The sequence below is a fragment of the Corvus hawaiiensis genome, chromosome Z (assembly GCF_020740725.1).
Source record: "Corvus hawaiiensis isolate bCorHaw1 chromosome Z, bCorHaw1.pri.cur, whole genome shotgun sequence".
NCBI lineage: Eukaryota > Metazoa > Chordata > Aves > Passeriformes > Corvidae > Corvus > Corvus hawaiiensis.
Genome location: NC_063255.1, coordinates 61957489 through 61976687, shown reverse-complemented (window position 1 = coordinate 61976687; position 19199 = coordinate 61957489). Strand labels below are relative to the sequence as shown.

General features: G+C 36.3%; 1 protein-coding gene across 10 annotated transcripts in view; it reads right to left on the bottom strand.

The window, feature by feature from the left end:
* NFIB (nuclear factor I B) overlaps positions 1-19199 on the bottom strand; it is a 266788-nt gene that overhangs the window by 8391 nt on the left and 239198 nt on the right. For 5 of the 10 annotated variants that reach the window (XM_048292694.1, XM_048292695.1, XM_048292696.1 and 2 more), the window contains exons 10-11: positions 17608-17690; positions 8874-8962 (exon numbers count right to left, since the gene is read on the bottom strand). The exons of 2 other annotated variants lie outside the window; for them this stretch is intronic. In XM_048292694.1, coding sequence (XP_048148651.1) covers positions 8874-8962; positions 17608-17690 — 172 coding nt within the window. The remainder of the gene's footprint in view (positions 1-8873; positions 8963-17607; positions 17691-19199) is intronic. 3 more of the 10 variants (XM_048292701.1, XM_048292703.1, XM_048292699.1) reach the window with 2 other exon arrangements.

Here is a 19199-nt window from a genome sequence, read left to right as displayed (position 1 = left end):
CACCTAAAAATCTAGAGGATTTTAACCTTTTCAGAATTTCTTTTTAAAAATTGCTGTTTTCAAAACATTAGGTCAGGTAATATGTTTAACTTCTTTGTCATTGTTTTTGATTCCATTGACTATTACACAAAAAAATCTATTGGAGGAAAAAAAAAAAACCTTCTGAAATTTAAAAATCACAATTACACCACAAATCTTGAAGCACTCACAAAGATTTAAACCTAGTTATGCATGAAAGATTTTTCCAAGATGATCTAATGAAAACATTATGTTCCAAAAAGAAAAAAAAAATTTCAATACCAGAATTTCATTTAAGAGGCTTAATTGTTTCAACTTCTTCTTCTTCTTCTTCTTCTTCTTCTTTCACAATTTGTTTTAAAATGCATTTTTTGTTTCTTCCTCCTTGGATTTCAATGAGGTTAATAAGCAAATTCTAAAAATAACAGACACAAAGCAAATTGCTTCCAAGCACGTGGAATTGTAAAAATAAGAACTAGTAATAATATAGAGCCAAGCAGATTTGTTTGCTTGGGTTCTGTCTGTATACACGTTTTACAATGCACAGTTATTTGCTATCTTGTTACATGGGATTTACTGTGTTTAGTGACTTCAAAAAAAATACAACACTAACTCAAAGAACATAAATTTTGTTTGAGGTCAAGACTCTATTTAAAAAATTTCTGTGGCTAAGGCTAAACACACAGGCTCCAGGTTATCTTTCTGAAGATTTACAGGGCACTTCAATGATTGGATATATACTGTTGTGACTTTTTGCTTTGTTTTAAAGTTACCAACCTTCTACTGACTACAGTGGGTGAAGGAAACAAGTCAGTGCTAACTAAAAGCAAATTACTATTTGCAGCTGAATTTTTATTTATTACTTGAAATTCCAGACAGAGCTCTTGATTTCTATGAAAAGTGCTCAATAAAAATAAGTTGTAGCAAGTTCTTAATATGACTGTTGTTGCCATATGACCTACCAGGTTAATAATACAGGTGTTTATTTAAACCTTTCAAATGTCCCACCTTATATTGTGACCATGACAAAAATGTAGACTGCAAGAAATTCATCAGTACTACTTATGGATCCTGAGGGAGAAATAAATCTCCAGTGTTAACACTGTGTATATCCCACAGGAGTTTGAAAGTCCCTTTTACTGCTCACACCAAGCCTTCTGCCAGAGATGGTGGTGCAGACAGTGGAGCACCTGTGGGACCAGGACAGCCACACAGTGTCTGCCTGCAGGGCTGGAACTGCCACCACTTCCACACCACTGGAGGTGGCTGAAGTCCTGGTCTAAATACACACACTGGGCAGAGTCTAGCTGTGCTGGCAACTGGGAAGAACAGCCCATTCCTTCTGTTTGCTGGCATTTCCTAAGCTGTTATCTTCAAGGCTTGATGAGTTCTGGTTGTAGCTTAGAAAACAACCTTATCATACTACAGGTGGATGTAACTCTGTCTTAGGCCACCCCAGGCCTGGTACCACCACCAGATGCTTACTGCAGACAAAGGAAGAAACCTGAATGAAAGCTATTGAGGAGAACAGCCCTAGTGACGGAAAAGCTGTGACACAACTGTGAATAACCAAACACACAACACAGGCTCTGCTAACCTGAATGAGTATGGCTGTCTATCCAACATTCCCATGACCTCCCTTTATATTTACAGCAAATTTAGCTGGACTTTCAGCTACCCTGTGAGCCACACTCTGCTCTGTAGTTCCCCAGAACTCCAGCATGATGCCAAGCCAGACCAACTACCCCAAAAAGTAAGGTTCCCCTGTTAGCCTTTTCCAGCCTACTGGGAAGGGACTTCTTGAGTACTGCAGAGCTTAGCTTCTGCCATGGAAACCATCCACTGTTTTTAGGCAGAACATCCTAACAGGAATGACAGTTACTCTGGCTGCAAAAGCAAACTTCACCTGGGTGCCTATGAGTGGAAATACAGGAAATGGGGAAACAACTTTCCCTCCACCATACCATCCAGCAGTCTGTGTTAGTCCCAGTTAAAGTTCAGCACTTGGTTTCACAAAACCAGAGGCAATACTCTGCCTCTGTGCACTAAGTACCTTAACCAGGAAAGCCAAAACTCTTTCCATTGCTGGGACACAGACAAGGTTGTTGTCCTTGCAGAAACTAATAGAATGTCTCTCTGCCCACACGGCTTCTCCTTTAGATAAGAAATCTTTGTATATATGAGTGGAATAAAACAGGTCTGTCACACACTCCAGCTTACTACTCCTGAGGAAATCTGCTATCTGTCTGCTGACAGAAGGTATAATATAAATGCCTTTCCCTTGAAACATGAAGTGAGACTTAAAAAAGCTGCTCAAGGCTAAGTTTTGAAGAAAATTTCATGAGAAGCACCATGAGATTCTGTTTTGAGATTCAGATCTACCTTTGTTGCAGGACCACCTTCGTGAAGCATTTTGCCTTTCAGTAATTTCACTACTGGTAGTGGTTTTCACCATAGCTAGACTATCAGATACATTATACAGTCATCAGCTCCTCTCTATCCACAGGAGGTATAATGTATTTATCTGTTCAAATGTAATAAAACAGTAAAGGAAAATTGTGCAAGCATCCTACAGGGTTAACATTCTCCATTACACTTTCCATTACAGTTTCCAGATGTTAATTCAATCAAGATTTCTGCCATGATTTCCTCTTAAAGATAATAACTGCTGTTTCAAGAACCTCTGATTAAAATATTACTGGAATGAACCACAAGTAGTGCTTACATTATATGTATATACAGTCCATTTTGGAGGTTGTAATAACATAAAGAGCACAATAATGTTAAAAAATTAACTAAATGCAATAAAAAATAAATTTAATCTGACCTGAGTAAATGTGGAGGTCTTTGAAATTCTTATTTTCCACCAGTTATTACCTTCTTTCTTTTACAGTTTCATTAGTCTGTAAGAGAATTTTACCATTCAGAAGTACACCTAAAGAGTACTTCCTTCTTGTGGCTTTACTATCACCTACATGAACCCACTAGCTAACAGAAGGTAGATCAGATTCTGCCAAGTCAGACTTTGGACAGAAAAGGTAGAAATACCTTCAATGTTGAGAGAAGGGACAATAGTAAGTCACCAAGCAAGGCACATCTGTCTCTGTAGTAAGTGCTTGCCCACACACGTACAGGGACTTTTACCATTTAAAATTACTGGGATCATAAGAACTTTGGAAACGCAAATTTCCTAACCTCAATGCCTTGGCTAAATTCCCACTTCTGCCTACCACCCTTCCAACATCTACTTAATGGGGTACTTCTGTTACCATTCTGAGCTGGTATCCACAGGTAAACAGCTGTCAAGTTTTACCTCCAAGATGAGCACTTGTTTCAAGAGATGTATTAAGTGTGTCTCAGGTTAGTTTAGGATGAATTCTACAGTTTAGCAGGCACATACTACCCGTCTAGCAGATGGAGGAGTTGAAAACCTACTGATTTCTTTCCAGGGGAGGGAAAAGGGAAATCTCCTATAAGAATGCTATTTATTCTATTCCCTGCAGACTCCTTTTTTTTGACAGTGTAACACAAAAAAGTATGTAAAGATCAGGAAGAGGCTACAGAGCCCATTACTAATAAATACCCACAACAGAGGGAGGGTCCAGAGAAATGCTGCATGTCCCTGGTGTGCTTTGGACCATCCAGGTATGAGAATTTGGTGCAGGAACAGGCCTAACAGAGGGTTTCAAATACGCACTTGTTCAGAGGAGACTATGACTAAGTCAAGCCAAACCATGGAGAACATGTGCTCAGTTACTAGAGCCCACTGGGTTGCCTATGAAAAACTGACTCTTCACTTTACACACCTGCACTACCTTTTTCTTTTTCCAAATATTATTATTTGCATTTCAAACCATTAGAATTTTTACCTTAGCACTTATAAAAAATATAACTACAAGTTTATCAAATTAGCATGACTAAATAATAATGGAGACAATCCCAACTGTACCAAACAAACAAACAAACAAAAAAACCAAACAAAGCAGTTCTACTGCTTCAAAAGAAACAGTTGGAGGTAAGATGATTAAGTAGAAAGCTGGAGTAACCAAGGGGTTAAAGATACAGTTTACACTTGGGAATTTTCTATAATATGCTCCTCCTTCCCTAGCAGCTGCCAAAAATCATCTGACAGGAAACATAAGATTAAGTTTGTCCCACCTAAGTGAACAAAGAGAGCTCAGAACAGGCAACCAGTTCACTACAGAGCAAGAACTTTTCTAATCCTGCTGGAAGCTACAGTCCTACTCACAAATTATTACTGAAGTTGTTTTCTTGATTTTAACATCTTGCTTCTAGAGCAACTCATTCATTTTGGTCACACTGCAGTTCTTGTTGCTTCTCCCATAAAGGTTAACTTAAAGCTCCAAACATAATCATGTGGAAAATGGACATTATTGATTCCTATGGTCCATTGTTCCCCCATTCTAAATCCCTGAAGTTCAAGTTCAATCTGTAATTACATCATGTCTGGTTTCTCCTGGTTACCAGACGGCTTGAGACGTGACCACAGCTACAGAAAAAACAAACAGCCTTCTTCACGCTTCGGCTCCCCTATCGATTCAAACATAAACTTTTTTTCTTTCTCTCAAGTATGCTTCAAGTATGGAGCATGGTTAATTTAGAGATTAAGTTCCAAATTAGATTATCTAATGGCATCTTAATGGATTGCTGACCCATTTCCTGTGGGATGGCAGCATGCAAGTCTGGCTTGAATACAACTAATTTCTTAGGAAGTGTTCAGAAGATGTTTGCCTAGATGGAGAGGAAACAGTGTTCTGCACATCTCTCTGCACTACAGAGTTGGGCAAAACTATTAGAACTAGTAATTTAAATTTATAAAGTTAAGAAATCATTAGATTTTCTCTCTGTGAATATTTTATCAGGACACTTCAGCCTTTTTGTTCTTAAATCATAATGAAATGGTACTTCTATTCCAAACCATTTCGGGGGAGAGGAATGAGGGAGGGGCACAGGTCAGAGTGTATGAGCCACCTCTCTAACAGGTGTCTGTGTTTGCCAAAATGTGCTTCCACAGATAAGCTGTTGCCTGTGTAACTTTAGCTATATATTTTCTTGATACTAAACATGCACAAGGTATTGTGCTACAAAAGCAATACGCACCCATTTTCAATTTCCCTTTAACTTCTTTCACAAATCAGATTATCCCATTTGATTGCCTTATTATCACTGTTATCATAAACACACAGTGGTGCTGAGGGGGGCTGGGGAGGGGGTGGCCGGAATGATGTTCAGAATGCTGAACACCCCTACAGCTACAGCTGAGAAAGAAATTCAGCACTCTGAGAACAGAGCTCCTCTCAGCATCTCCAGGAAGGAGACAGCTGTTGTACTATACTGATGTGTCAAGATAACAGAATGAAAGCATGAAATTCTAGCCTAGTCCATTTCCTTGGATACTGTAAAGGTAATGTTAAACAGTTAACGCATAAAACTATCACAGAATGATTGTTAAAAGAATCAACATTAATAAAAGTACATTTGTCAATAGCTGAGTTGAAATGTACTCTTTGGCAATGAAAAGTTGCTAACAGTCTGTGGAGGATTTGCAAATACTCCATATGGTCTAGGAGAGACCCATCATGCCAGCTTTTATAAGTATTCATACTGGAAATACCATCAGTGGTGTAATGACTGGCTTAGATTTAGGATCAAACTCACGCTATCAGCCTCACATACACACCCACCCCACTTTTTGCCACTCTCACTCATTTCTTAAATGTACTTTTTGCGTAAACTTGCCTTCATGTGGTGACCAAGACTGTATTTTCGTAAATGAGCCTTACAGATTTTCACAGCTTTCCCTTGCCTTCTGTCTCCAGGTAAACAGAACTGTTGTTACCAAAAATATAAGGATTTGGTGTTTTTTAATGGTTCTGAGTATCTTCTTCACATGTACACCAAAAAAATTACCTAAATGGCCATAAGAGTGCTTGAGAATTTATTTCTATTGATGTGTTTAAATTGTGCTCAAAGCTCAGCAGACACAATTAAATACATAAAGAAATAAATGTAAAAAAGCATATAAAGACATAATATGCACCATAAATGCTCTAAGTAAGCAATGAAGAAACCAAACCAATCCAAACAAAAACTGTAGATGGTTTGGGTATGAGGAGGAAATTAAAAATTACTACTTCTAAATACATTACCAAATAACTGGGGTGGGGTTTTTTCCATTTTCTTTTGTGTTTTTTAGGATGCTCACAGAATATTTAATGTAAGTATTTCCTTTAAAGATAGTAGAATGTTTTATTCAGTATTAATCTATTTTTTGTTATCACTATTCCCTGCAAGTCTTCTGGTTTTGTAGAAAATGGTATCAGTGACCCAAAGTTTCATGGCTTGTTGTTCCTTTTTATGTTTTTTATTATTCATATTCTCTTCTTTTCTGCAAAGTTCAGCCTTTGCATACAGATCACTACTGACTTATACCTGAATCTTTGAATACCAACAGAGAGGTATGATAGGAAACTATTACTGAGACAAAGAACACAGAAATAACAGAAGGTTTCATCATCCAATTTGCCAAGGTTTCCAAGGTGTGGTTCACTAACAATTCTTGATGACAAAGCTTTCAACCTCACCATCTCTGCTAGCTGGTATCTGTAGAGACAGGGCAGCTAATGCTGATGGACTGCCAACTTTTTCACCTGCCTGAGGTCAATAATACTTCTGAAAAATCAGTATACTTAACCACAAAAGCCTGATGTAAAAGGTGAGATTGAGCACAATCAAATTGAGCACAATCAAAATGATTTAAGGAAATCACATAATCAAGAATTTATCAAACCATTTGGGGTTGCAGAAACTTGTCTGGACTGGGATATGTTTCCTTGTCAATGTGTGACAATTCTTTTTGCAATATATTCTCATTTTTCAATGTTAGTTTTAGTGCTAGAAAGGCTCACTGCTCATTAGCCTGTGCAGGTATAATTTCTCTTCTTAGGTCCTCATTTCAGTGGGATTTGAAGAATGTCATATTTCAAAACCTAGCACCTAAAAGCCATCTATTTAGGCAGAACAGTTTGTTTCTTTGTCCTTCCAGGCTGGGCGTGGTCCAAGAGCAAGTGGCATAACCTAGGCCTCTAATGAAATGCCCATGGCAGAATTTGTGCCTAGGCTCTTCTGGCAGTGCCTGTGTATGTTGGCAGGGCCACAGTGGAAGGCAGCACTCTGGGAATGACCTGCAAAGCAGTTTGGTCTGTAACAGTGAATGGATCATGGAGCATTCACCACCAAAATTTTCTTGGTCATCACCCAGAAATATTTTCCCCCACTTTTCCTTTCTTTACACAGTTTATGCCCAGGGTTTATGATGGTACTGAAAAACAGAATTCAGCAAACGCTAGGACAGTGCTTCAACCACTTTGACTGGGATTGCTTTAAAGGGGGCTTGAGTGGGAACTGATTAAAACCAAGTGAGGATGTTCCTAGATATGTAGTTGTGATGTAATTTTCTAAGGCCTGTCAATGCCCTGAAAAATGCCACTTCATAGTGGGAGAATAAATCACCCTTTCTGCGCTATGCAAGCTCAGTTTGGTTTCACTACTGGCAGTACATTGAAAACTCTGCAATTACTGTATGATGGGCATTTGTAACGTGAATCACAGCCCTTGAGGAGATGAGATTACTCCATTAGATAATTTTCCACTGTACTATTTAATAAATAAGGAAAGAAATGACAAGACCTCATTTTGCCACCACAATTGTTCCAGATTCAAAACATTATTTAAGAAAAATTAAAAAAAAAAAAACCACAAAAAATTAAACTTCAGATTTATAAACAGCACCAATTTTCAAATTCAGTAATTTTCCTTCCAAATTGATTTTCAAAAGCCCCAAAACTTCTAGCAATCCATAGTACCGTCAGTACAAGCATCAAAAGGCATTTTGTACGTACGTATAAATTACACTCACACACATACTTACACTAAATATTCAGAAGCACATGTATTTTCATGTGCACATAAATTTCAAAGAAATATTTAAAATTGTTTCATGAGTGACTGGCTAATACTTCATCTGATAGGCTCCCAACCTACAAGCTTTACATGTACAGCTCTTGTTAAGTGTTGAGTGCTGCAGATAATCATGTACATGAAATAGGTGAAAACTGATGTATCAAAATTACGCGGATTCGTTTATATGCCCTATTTAGATAGACACACACCTTCTACTGTTACCATAACCCACTATATACCAAGAGACGTAAAATCTAATAAATTAACAATATACCAAAGGTTAATGGGATTTATTTTTTGGTTTATTTTGGCCCTTTTTTTCATACAAAAAGAAACTCCTTTTTCGTAAATCATTCCTAATTATTCTGTTATTTAGTTGAAAAATAAGATGGTTTATATCTTACCTTCATGTATAAGTTAGTGACCTAAATCTACACCAGCCAATTGGTAAGAAATGTTTCTATGAATAATATTGTAATAATAGTAATTCTTTGCCCAAAAACAGCCACCACCTCAGCCATTTATTATTATACTCATCTATACCTCTAACAGCACCATTTTCTTTCTGTTAACCACTAAGGTCCCAAAAATATGACTGCAAATGACATTTTTAAAGTCTAAGATCAGTATTTCCTTCAACTCGCAAACCCTTTGCATAGGACAGCATAACGTTGTTTCAAGTGTTACATTAAGGGACCGTCTAAAGTCAGCTTACATGAAAGATAACCTGAATGTGTATAGGAGGAATGTTACACACATATTTTGATCATAATGCTGTCACGTATACCTCTGGAGGCCCACTAAAACAGATACTGTAGCTCTATGCAATTTTTTTAGAGGTGGTGTAGGGGTGGAAATAATTAAAATGTTACCTTTGCCAAGTAATTCCCAATGTATCCTCACTGGCACTGGGGTATAAATGCCTGCCGTTTTGATTCATGGTCCAGTCACAAATTCTCAGCTGTCAATTGAAACCTAGCAGTCAGATATGGATCGAGCATACTACAGTTTTTAGTATTTAAATGAACACATGCAAACTAGTACTGTACATGGCAAAAGTCTTACTTTCCCAAGAAGTAACTTTAAAAAATAAAACAAAGAAAAAACTTATTTTGAGAAATAAATGCCTATAGACTTGTTTAATATAATGCTACTTTAATATGATCCTCTATTAATAAAGCATAAAAGAGTAACTAGTGTGTAGCACATAACAATCAGCCATTATTAGATTACAAAATGAGCTGGAATAAAAGGAAATGTTAATAATCAATAGTGAGATACTTTAAGAAAGGAAATAATTAAGCTGGCTTTTAAGCAGTGCTCTATATAATGTGTATTGAGTAAAGGTAAAATTTAATCAACATCTTCTAGCATGCTTTTTGTGAAACATAGAAGACATGCAACTTACAGAAAATTTGCCCAAATTAAACAAACTGTATGTCATTATCTTGCTATTTTAGAATAGTAAATGTATTTTGTAACTAAAGATTATTAATCTAGTGTTACTGAAAGTGGTATTACTTAGCTTGAGGCGACAAAATAACCTAATCTTCTTCAGACTCAGAAAAGTAGAATTTAAAATACTTTACTGCATTTTAATATAATGAGGAATGTACTAAATGTTAGCTGGAACAAATTCTTCCTCAAATCATCAGTTCTGCCTTCACAGATTGTTCAAGCAGCCCTCTGCAGTTCTCTTTATTTAACAGCTGCCTGATAGTGTTAGCAGATTTATTGAAAATATATGCTGCTTATTTTTAAGTTTAAGAAAGTGAGCTTATCTGGCTTCTGAAGAAAATATACATTTTATCCTCTGTATAATCGTGTTTATATAAATTGCTGTACTATTATATATGGTTAAACTCTCTTATTTGAAGATAATGTTGCTGAGTTTAATTGCATTCAATGAATTTTAGTTTTCTCTATCCATATTCATGTTCTTGAGATAGCACAGGCTACAGCAAGCAAACTACAATAAACTGTTTTCACAGGAGCACGATTAATTGCAGTCCTTTCCTGAAAAATACAAATGCTGAGGACAAGACAATATTGCAAACACGACCCTGTCTGGCTGTTAGACTCATAAGCTTCCTGCTGTTAAGGTCTGAGAAATGGAAATGTTAGTCTTTGATGTTTTCATAGGGATTGTTTCTTGTTTGTTATCTAAAGAACTCCACGGGACCTTCTAAAGACCATTAAAAGCATGACTAAACCACATAAAATTAACCAGAAAAGGAAACATGCAGTCCAAAAGTTTGCTAGAGGTAACTGTGAATAATACATTAAACATGTTTTAAGAAATGGGTAAGTAAACATTTGATTTAGTCACTACACAAAACAGGATTCTAAGCCTGATTTTAATAATGAAAACATAATAAAATAGTCAGCCCAGTTATTCAATGTACAGTACATGTATTTCAGCTATTATCCTTAAGGATGTCATAATTTTCACTACAAATGCATATTTTAAAGCTTCATAACTTAGCTATAAAACCTCACTTGCAGCTGAAACAAAAGACTGAAAGGTTAAACCCTCCCACCCATCCCGCTTTTTTGCTTCTTTCACAAAATATAAAATCTATGAATAAAAGCCATTTGGCTGATTAAAACCATTAAAAATATAGTAAAATCACAAAATTAGTGTTACCAAATTATTAAGTTCACTTAGGTCTAATTCAGAAATCTGGCAAGCACTTAGCTTGCTATATAGAACCTAATTTCATTTGCCATTTGGGGAAAACAGTAAGAGACTGATACATTACATTTTAGTAAATTAGCTTCTGCACTAAATCACTATATTCTTCCTAGTCTGTATGAAAACCTTCCTCACATACAGTTAATGTGTTAAACTTATCATTAAGGAAGCTCCACAAAGCTTTTGAAACCTATTTCATAAATGTTAGAAATGACATGCTTCTTATTAATTTGGTCGTATGTACCTCAATTCATCTACATCCAAATACTGCAAAGGTAATAGTGCAACATGTGCATTTTATAGGTAAGCTGTAGGCATGTACATGCACAGTTATATGAAGGTTCATGCTACATGAGACTCATAGTTAGTACTATAGTGCTACTCACTGCACCAGCTGTGCCATGCTTGCACTACTGACAACACCTTGGAGAAGTGCAGGTTTGCATGACAACTGGTTCTATGACAAGCCCAGAGCTGTATTAGTTGTACTGAAATACACCTTCCCAACATCAAAAACTGCTGCTCCACACTTCTCAGTAGGCTCACATAGCAGTCTCTAAAAACTAACCTGCCTGGAATTTTTCTTTTTTAATCTCCCTCACAAAAACTTCCCCTCCCAAGTCACCCTTACTGAAAGATCTGCATGTCTAAGATTTTGGAATATCACTTCCAAAGACTGTATCTGCATCCTCTGCATGTGTTGAGTGCTTTCTGGGTAAAAATACTGTAGAATTTAATAGCACTCTGTAAGCCTGGGCTCCATTTGGAAGAAGTGGGAGGCAGTGGGAGGCTGCCCTTGGAGGATGTCCAGACAGCCCAGCAGGAGAAGCCTGGGCACACAGACCTAACGTGAGTACCAAGCTTTGGAAGGCTGTAAGGCTCTTCATTACAGTATTTCCAGTGCTATATGTTGTCTGAGTTCATACTGAAAGCTTTCTGTAAAGCAATGCCGCAGTGTTAGCTGGAGATGAGAAGGCACAGTCACTCTCACACACTATAAGCCATCTAAAAGAGTTTCTCTGCAGGATATGTGAAGAGGAGAGGCAGGAAACTACTTGAAGGCTACTTGAGAAAACTTACATTCCTCAGTAGAGTGACATAAGAAATTGTTACATTTAATAAATGCTGAAAAGCTTTACCAATTTTCTCAAATGTATGTTACGAATGAAAATGAATGATGTGACTTGGCATAAAACATGGTGAAAAGTCTTTCCTAGAAGGCTGTTGAACAGACTTGACCTTTAGTCCACTGTTCTGTGGGTTTTTATCAAGGCAAGTCACAGGAGCCTCACTACCATAATACCTTCCATCCTCAAAACATTATCAACGATTTTCTTAGTTATCTCTCATCTAACCACAAAAGAACAGAGGATGATGCCTGTGATACATCCCCACTGCTGCACTCATGAAGCAGCAGAGAGCACAAAGCCCACTGCATGTGTTTTTCCTGGGAGGCAGTGCAACTCCCTCATTTACATCAGACACTTTACAGGAAGGGGACATAGGCCTGGAAGGGGACACAGGCCTGGAGAAAAGCAGAGCAGTAGACCAAGTGCTTCTGTTCTGTACAGTGCCAGGAAATGGATTTAGTTTTGCACTTTCCAGAGCTGTGAGACATACTGATGTGAAGCTCTGCCCAAGTGCTAGATTTTACTGTAGCTGTCTTCACAGTTTAAACAGCACCTTGCAAGCACAACCATCCTGTGGTGTCTTAAGTATGCAAATCACACATACATTAAAAACCCACAGTCAACAGCTTAATCTTTAATCATAGTATGAATAATGTTTAGAGGTTGGTAGTTAAGGAGATTTTGTAGTTTTGTATTTAAAGAACGGCTGTCTAAGACTAACACTCATTTCAAGTTTCTGTGATAGCTAGTAAAAGTAGAATTGTGTTTTGGAAAGTGTAATGGGCTATTGCTATAACTTCTGTTAGTTGAGAAGAGCCCATAAAACTTAACATTTGCATATTGTCATTGTTCTGACTGAAACTTCCTTTAAATGTGTTTCCTTTCCAGCAAGCATATGTGAAAGGTGACCTCTTAGCCATTTACATACCTCCCTGGTGATCATGTGACCGAGTTTTACGTCAAACTGTCAATTATGATAAGGGACACAATAAGAACAGCCTAAGTGTTGATAACCTGTTTCCTGACTTTACTGACAATTCTCTTTAGGAGTCTGCCTGTGTTCTTCTTTCAGTCTGCTGCTGAAAGCAAAAGCAACATCCACCCAAAACATTTTGTAAACAAATACTCTGTGGTTAGTGGACATTTAAGTTCACAATTTCCATGATTAATAGTATGAAGAGAAATACAACTTAATAACTAAAGGATGCATCTGGTAAGAACAACTTTCTACTGATGAATCAGGGAAGGCATCTGTAGGAAATAAAAAGCTATCCACAGTTTTCTGATCATTGTAGAGACCTTATTAATATGTACATTGAAATGATCTCACTCAGAATTGTAAAATCTGTATCATTAATACAACATACCATACCCAGAAAGTGTACGCTTTAGTGAAAACCATGCCACTGAGTTTATCAGTGCAAAGATTGGAAGAGCTCATTAACTCTTCAGCAATTAGGCCAGCATTAGTTAGCACCATTTACAGTGACTGGAAAGTTCTAGAGGTTATTGTCTTCACAGACCTTAACAGCTGTGGTTTTCTAATTAAAAATAGAATCATACATACAAGGCCCCAAGGTGCACTAAATTTAAATGGTCAAGAACAAAAACATTTCCGTTATTTCATTCATTCCAAAAGAAATCTTTTTTTTTCGTGAAACCATTATTCTGTACTTGCAATAAATACAAGCGTCTGTGTATTCATCCATCCATCCATCCATCCGTCCGTCCATCCATCCATCCATCCATCCATCCATTCATCTTTTTATACTGTTTACACAGGCAAAGTGTATGACTAGTGTTTCTGGCAACTTTCTAGCATTATTGCCAGAACCAACATAACCTGACTCTCAGTGTTTGTCATTTCAATACCATAATAAATCCATGAAGTGGAGAACAGTGACACAAGGAGGCTAAAGAAATGCTGTCACGTAACCATGAGAATTCTGAGCACTAAGACTTTGTTACTGAACTAATGATCTTGCCATCAGCGAAAAGAATACAGACAACTAGAATCTGGCAAGGAATTTTGTCCACTTGTAGAAGGTTGAATTTGACCGACTTTCCTCTGTTGGTTGGTTTGTTGCTTTTTCCTTTAGTCTAGGCTTAGAAACCACAAATCTTCAATAAATGCAGATTAAGAGCTTGGGGGAGGGGGGGGGGGGGCGATGCAGAAGGTGCACCCATATAATTGTGAAGATTAGCCAGCCTTTTGCTTATTTAATTTACTGAGGATGTTTCTCAGCACAGATACAGAACAGTGAGCAGTTGATTTGGTTTCAATCACCAATAATAAAACTAAGAAAAACTCTCTCACTCAGGTGCTAACTCTTATCACTTCCCTTGCCCTGTCCCATGGTGTTCTCCCTGCAGTTACATTATCAACACTTAACAACTCTCAGAAGCTGATGCTGAATTAAAAACAGAAAAACAAGTGGTCACTAATAATTTTTTAATAGACAGAGGAGGTCTGACATGAATTTTTTACAAGAAAATTATGACACTCCAGATGCCACTGAAGCAAGATGTATTTTTTGTAACTATTCATGCCACAGTATAGAAACACCTGGCATTTCAAAGCAAGCAATGGGAAGATCTGCCAGTTAGTGCATCAGAAAGTGGACTGCACAGTTATAATTCCCCATTAGAATCTGGTCCTTCTAACTATTAATGTTACAGACTAAGTACTGCACATAAGATCATATTTTCACAGTACCCAGACCAATAAAGGACAACGAATTCTCCCACTGGCCCTATTATGCACTGTCTTTCAAAGTTTCATTCAGTGCTTCCCGTCTAAAGGTGGGTATTTCAGGTGCGCTGTGCTATAAATTGTTTACAGGAAGTTCTAGCAAGCTATCCCTTTGCCAGGACTCCATGTGAGTGTGTGTTGCAAAATAGATGTGTAACTTTTAAATTTATTGTGGTTACTGTAACTTAAATGGGCTATATAATGGCTCTTTTTAACAGCAACAGAAGGTACTCAAGGGTACATGCCAATTTTTCTCATACACAGAGAGAATAAATCTTCATAAAGACTCTTCTAATAAGTAAAAAAAGTACCAGTGACAATATTTATTCTTGAGGGGTCACTGTGCATTACAGGGTATGGGGAATGTTTAAAAGACCTTTCTGGAACTAAAACCACTGGCTTTCTAATTTAAAATTTCTCTCCACTAATACAAAATGATTAATTGCCTTATTTCATGTACCCCTTGATTTTTCTTTTCATTCATCATGGGTTGCTTTAAAGCAAATGCATTTAAAATCTGCCACAAGAAGAGTGGTCTCTTTTAAATTGTTGTCAAGTAATGAAAGGACATAGTAAATCAATCCCATTTCTGCTTTGCCAAAGGATAACCTTTGCTCTATTAAAGTTGTTTAAACAATCTCAATGCTCTACCTTACTTTCTGGGTAATTTATATGTATGTGCATATATCTATATCTATATCTATATCTATATGGCACTATCGTCTCTGAGATACCTTTAGAATTGAGTGAAGGCAACTAATTCATTAGAAAGATACTTATACATATTTATATGTTCATATTTATCCATCTGAAAACCTCTCTACTTAGAGAATTCTGTTCTTTCAAATGGTTTCAGCTGCACATACTACTCCTTAATTTTCTACATATGTGTAGGCGTTCATACACACATACACACACAAACACTCTCAGGCAAACATAGATATGTCCATTCTATATGTTGGAAGAGAATAGTGAGTTAAGAGCAAAGACAATAAAACACTGATTTTTTAAAATATACTATATAGCTCCCTGGTCACCAAGTGATGCTCTTGGATTATTATAGTGAGACTATGAAGCAATATACTCTAGAAAGGAGAACACTGGTTTAACAGAGTGGCATTAAATAATTTTTCTGCTTCTGAAGTGTATGTGAGATCTAACTTAGTTTTCCCTTCCCTCTATGCCATTTGGCCACATGTTTTACCACAAAAGGGAATATCAGGCACAGTACATATAAACATCAAAGATCTTTGAGATCTCTCTCACTTTGATATTCCAAAGACACTGCTGAAATTTTGAAATCTGTTTTGATCTACACAAAGACAAAAATAAATAGAGATGCAGAACATTAGCAATATATATGTCAAAATTCAGCCAGGATAAAATTAAATATGCTTCTACTACTTTCTGGCGTGTGATGAGAAGTTTAAAAGTCTTTCAATGAGCTTGGAAGAAGGTGGAGTGGGCCTAAGCAGTAGAAATTTGCAGAAAAAAGTGTGTCCAAAAATACAGAGGGGAAAAAAATTATGGCACATCCCCCAGTTAACAGGATGTCAGAGACATTTCAAAGAATACTATATAAAACTTCACAAGAACTACACAAATTATATTCACTGTGCGTAAAAAAGAGAGGTGTTGTGTGTGCTTTAAAAAACAATAAGCATATACTGTGTATCTTTGCAAAAAAAATATTATAGTAATTATAACATATTTCATAATACAAAAATCTTTGAGAGGTTAAAAAAACTAACAAAACAATATGTCAGAAAAGTTATTGAGAAACTAATGGCTGGAAAACCATTAATAGTCATTACATACTTCCATTAAAGTGTTCAGATGTTTGAATTTAGGTCTTACTAGTTAAATAAAAAGTTGGCAAAGCATCAACTATTTTGGATAAATTATCAACTTTATGATTTTCTCTGAACTCTGCATGTGGTGACCTTTAAAATGGACATACTGCCACCTTGCCCTGGGAGTGGGTATGGATAGGGAGTTTCAGCAGAAGCACGTCATCTATACCTCAGCAAATACAGAACAGGTAGGTTTTACTGAAAAATGAAACAAGAATGTGTATAAACTGCTGACAGGAACCCAAGTCTGAGAAAAAAAATACAGTACAACAAATACCAAGGCCTGTTTAACACCCTCTTTCTTATTGCCACATTCAGCTCTTTTCCTTGTAACATTTTACATGCTGTGAATTTCAAGTCCTCTACTGCTAAGAGGAACACAAACACATATCATAAAGTACATTAAAATTCAAAAGGGTCTGAATTTATTTTTGTTACTAGTAATGTGCCATTTCTGTATGTGCATGGCCTTGCTACTGACTGCAGCTAATTTATTTGTATGCCATCATTAATCTCGTCTGTATATGTTCACAGTTTGGGTAAACACTTCATTTGCATTAAATTTACAGCATTAATGAGATGTGAAATTTAAAATGCTACTTGAAATATAAATGATGTAAGAAACTAGAACAAAAACGTGGTTTTATCACATTTGAAATCAGCAGGCCAATTTAAACCTATTACACTAGAAGTGACGATGTGTTGCCTTGAGAATTCAGTTTTATAACTGATTTTCTAAAGCTAAAATGAAGAAAAGTACTAAAAATCTGAGGGAAAAAGAAAAAAAATAACTTGGAAATAATAAACTGGATGTTTTGCTTTGAATATTTTGTTTATTTTTTAAACTGATTTTGAAATTTGTATTTGTTTTTTAAACACCTCATTCTGCTTCCTAAAATCCTATTAAAGATTACATGTACAAACTCTTGAAAAATAAAATACTGAAAGAAACATGATTAGGAGTTCCTTAAGATGGTAGAAATCTAAGAAACAAAGCATAGGCTAAATTGATATTTTTTAAAGGTTTCAGTTTGTTTTGAATAAACTTCATCTTCACATAGCAAATACTGAAACCCTCAAGATTTCAGTCTAATCCAAGATAACAGTGGCATCATGTAGGAAGGTAATATCGCAAAAGCTTCTCTATATCATTACACCTACGTGAAACTTGCCCACCTGTTGCTGGTGTAGGAAGGATGGGTCTCTTGGGCTTAGTCCCACATATCGATTGGCTTGGGATGTGCCTGAGGCTGTGTAGGCTGATTAAGGAAGAACAAAACATATTGATAAAAATACCAATCTATGATATCTATTACCTTGTACAGGTACAGTACAAATATGAGATCCAGAGTTATGATTTTGCAATATATAGGATGTGTCTTTGGTTTTCCTTTAAGAGAAAGCAAAAGAAATACTGGACCAAATTTGGAAAGGCATGTGTAAATTCCTATAAACTTCAATGGAAGCTGCATGTGTAAATCATAATGATGTCTCTTGACAATAAGAGTTCCTTTGATTAAATTTTTTCAAATTATTTATTAATGTATTTCTTTTACAGAATCCCAATTTTAATTTCCAATATACAAATATAAAGCAACTGTGAAATCACCAAAATTACAATGCTGAGAAAAAACATTTGTGATCATATTATTTTTATTTCTGTAAAGGCCCTGTTTTTACCAAGAAAACCCCAAACAACTGTAAAAGAACAACGTTCATTAGAAAAACTTATGTTGCATGAAATGATTCTTTGCAGTAATGGGATGCTATCTGATTAATATTTTCCTAAGAAGGGAGCTAATTCTTACTGTGCAATAGAATAGTAAATATTCAATTCCCACATACATCAGAAAGCAATATTTTCTGAGGGGAGCTATTTAAAGAATCGTCTCTCTGCCTGATACAAAAGGTTGAAGAAATCCATTTCTGAGGGGAAATTGATGCTGGGATTTGTTATAGAGTATGGCTCCTTCATCTGTAGGACAAATTCCTGTCTGGTCTCTGCCAGTAATTCCTAAAAGCCATTACCTTATCATGGCTTTTTGTGGAACTTATTGAATTAGTTAGGTGGTCTTACTCAAATTCCCAGTGTGGAGATGTCCACACTGCAACCTGTAGCACCACAACCTGGAAACTTGCTGGAAAATTGGCAAAGACTTAGTAGCAAAACCACTAAAACAGGACAGATACATACAAGCATGCCAGTGAGAAGCTACAGGAGAGTACTTACTAAAGTGACCTGCTAATATTAAAGTCACATGGAAAAAAACAAGAGAATGAAATGCATGCATTAAAAAAATTTTTTTAAATGCTAAATACAGTAAACAGGCTGTACTGAAAAAATGTCATAAAAATTAACCAGTACTAGAAGGAAATTATGATGGAGGCCACAGGGATCCCCAAATATTATTAAAGCCTGCTGTTCTTTCTCATTAAAAACAATTCTGTTATTGCACTTCAGAATGAAAAGCAGTGCTAATCATTTGCCAATTTATTCTCATCACACTGAATAATAATGGTTGTCCAAGTTATATAAATGGCTGAACAATAATTTGTTGTCCAAGTTATATAAATATATAACTATATCTGTTTTGACCCAGTCAGTCACTGAAAATAAAAGTAAAACTATGCCATAAAATATATTCAGTGTTGATTTTCCCATTAGGTTATTAGCAATCTGTGTGGTGGACCTATTATGACTGATAATACAGTTTATATTTATTCATATATCATTTATATATCAGAAGGACATGATCCCTCATTTTATC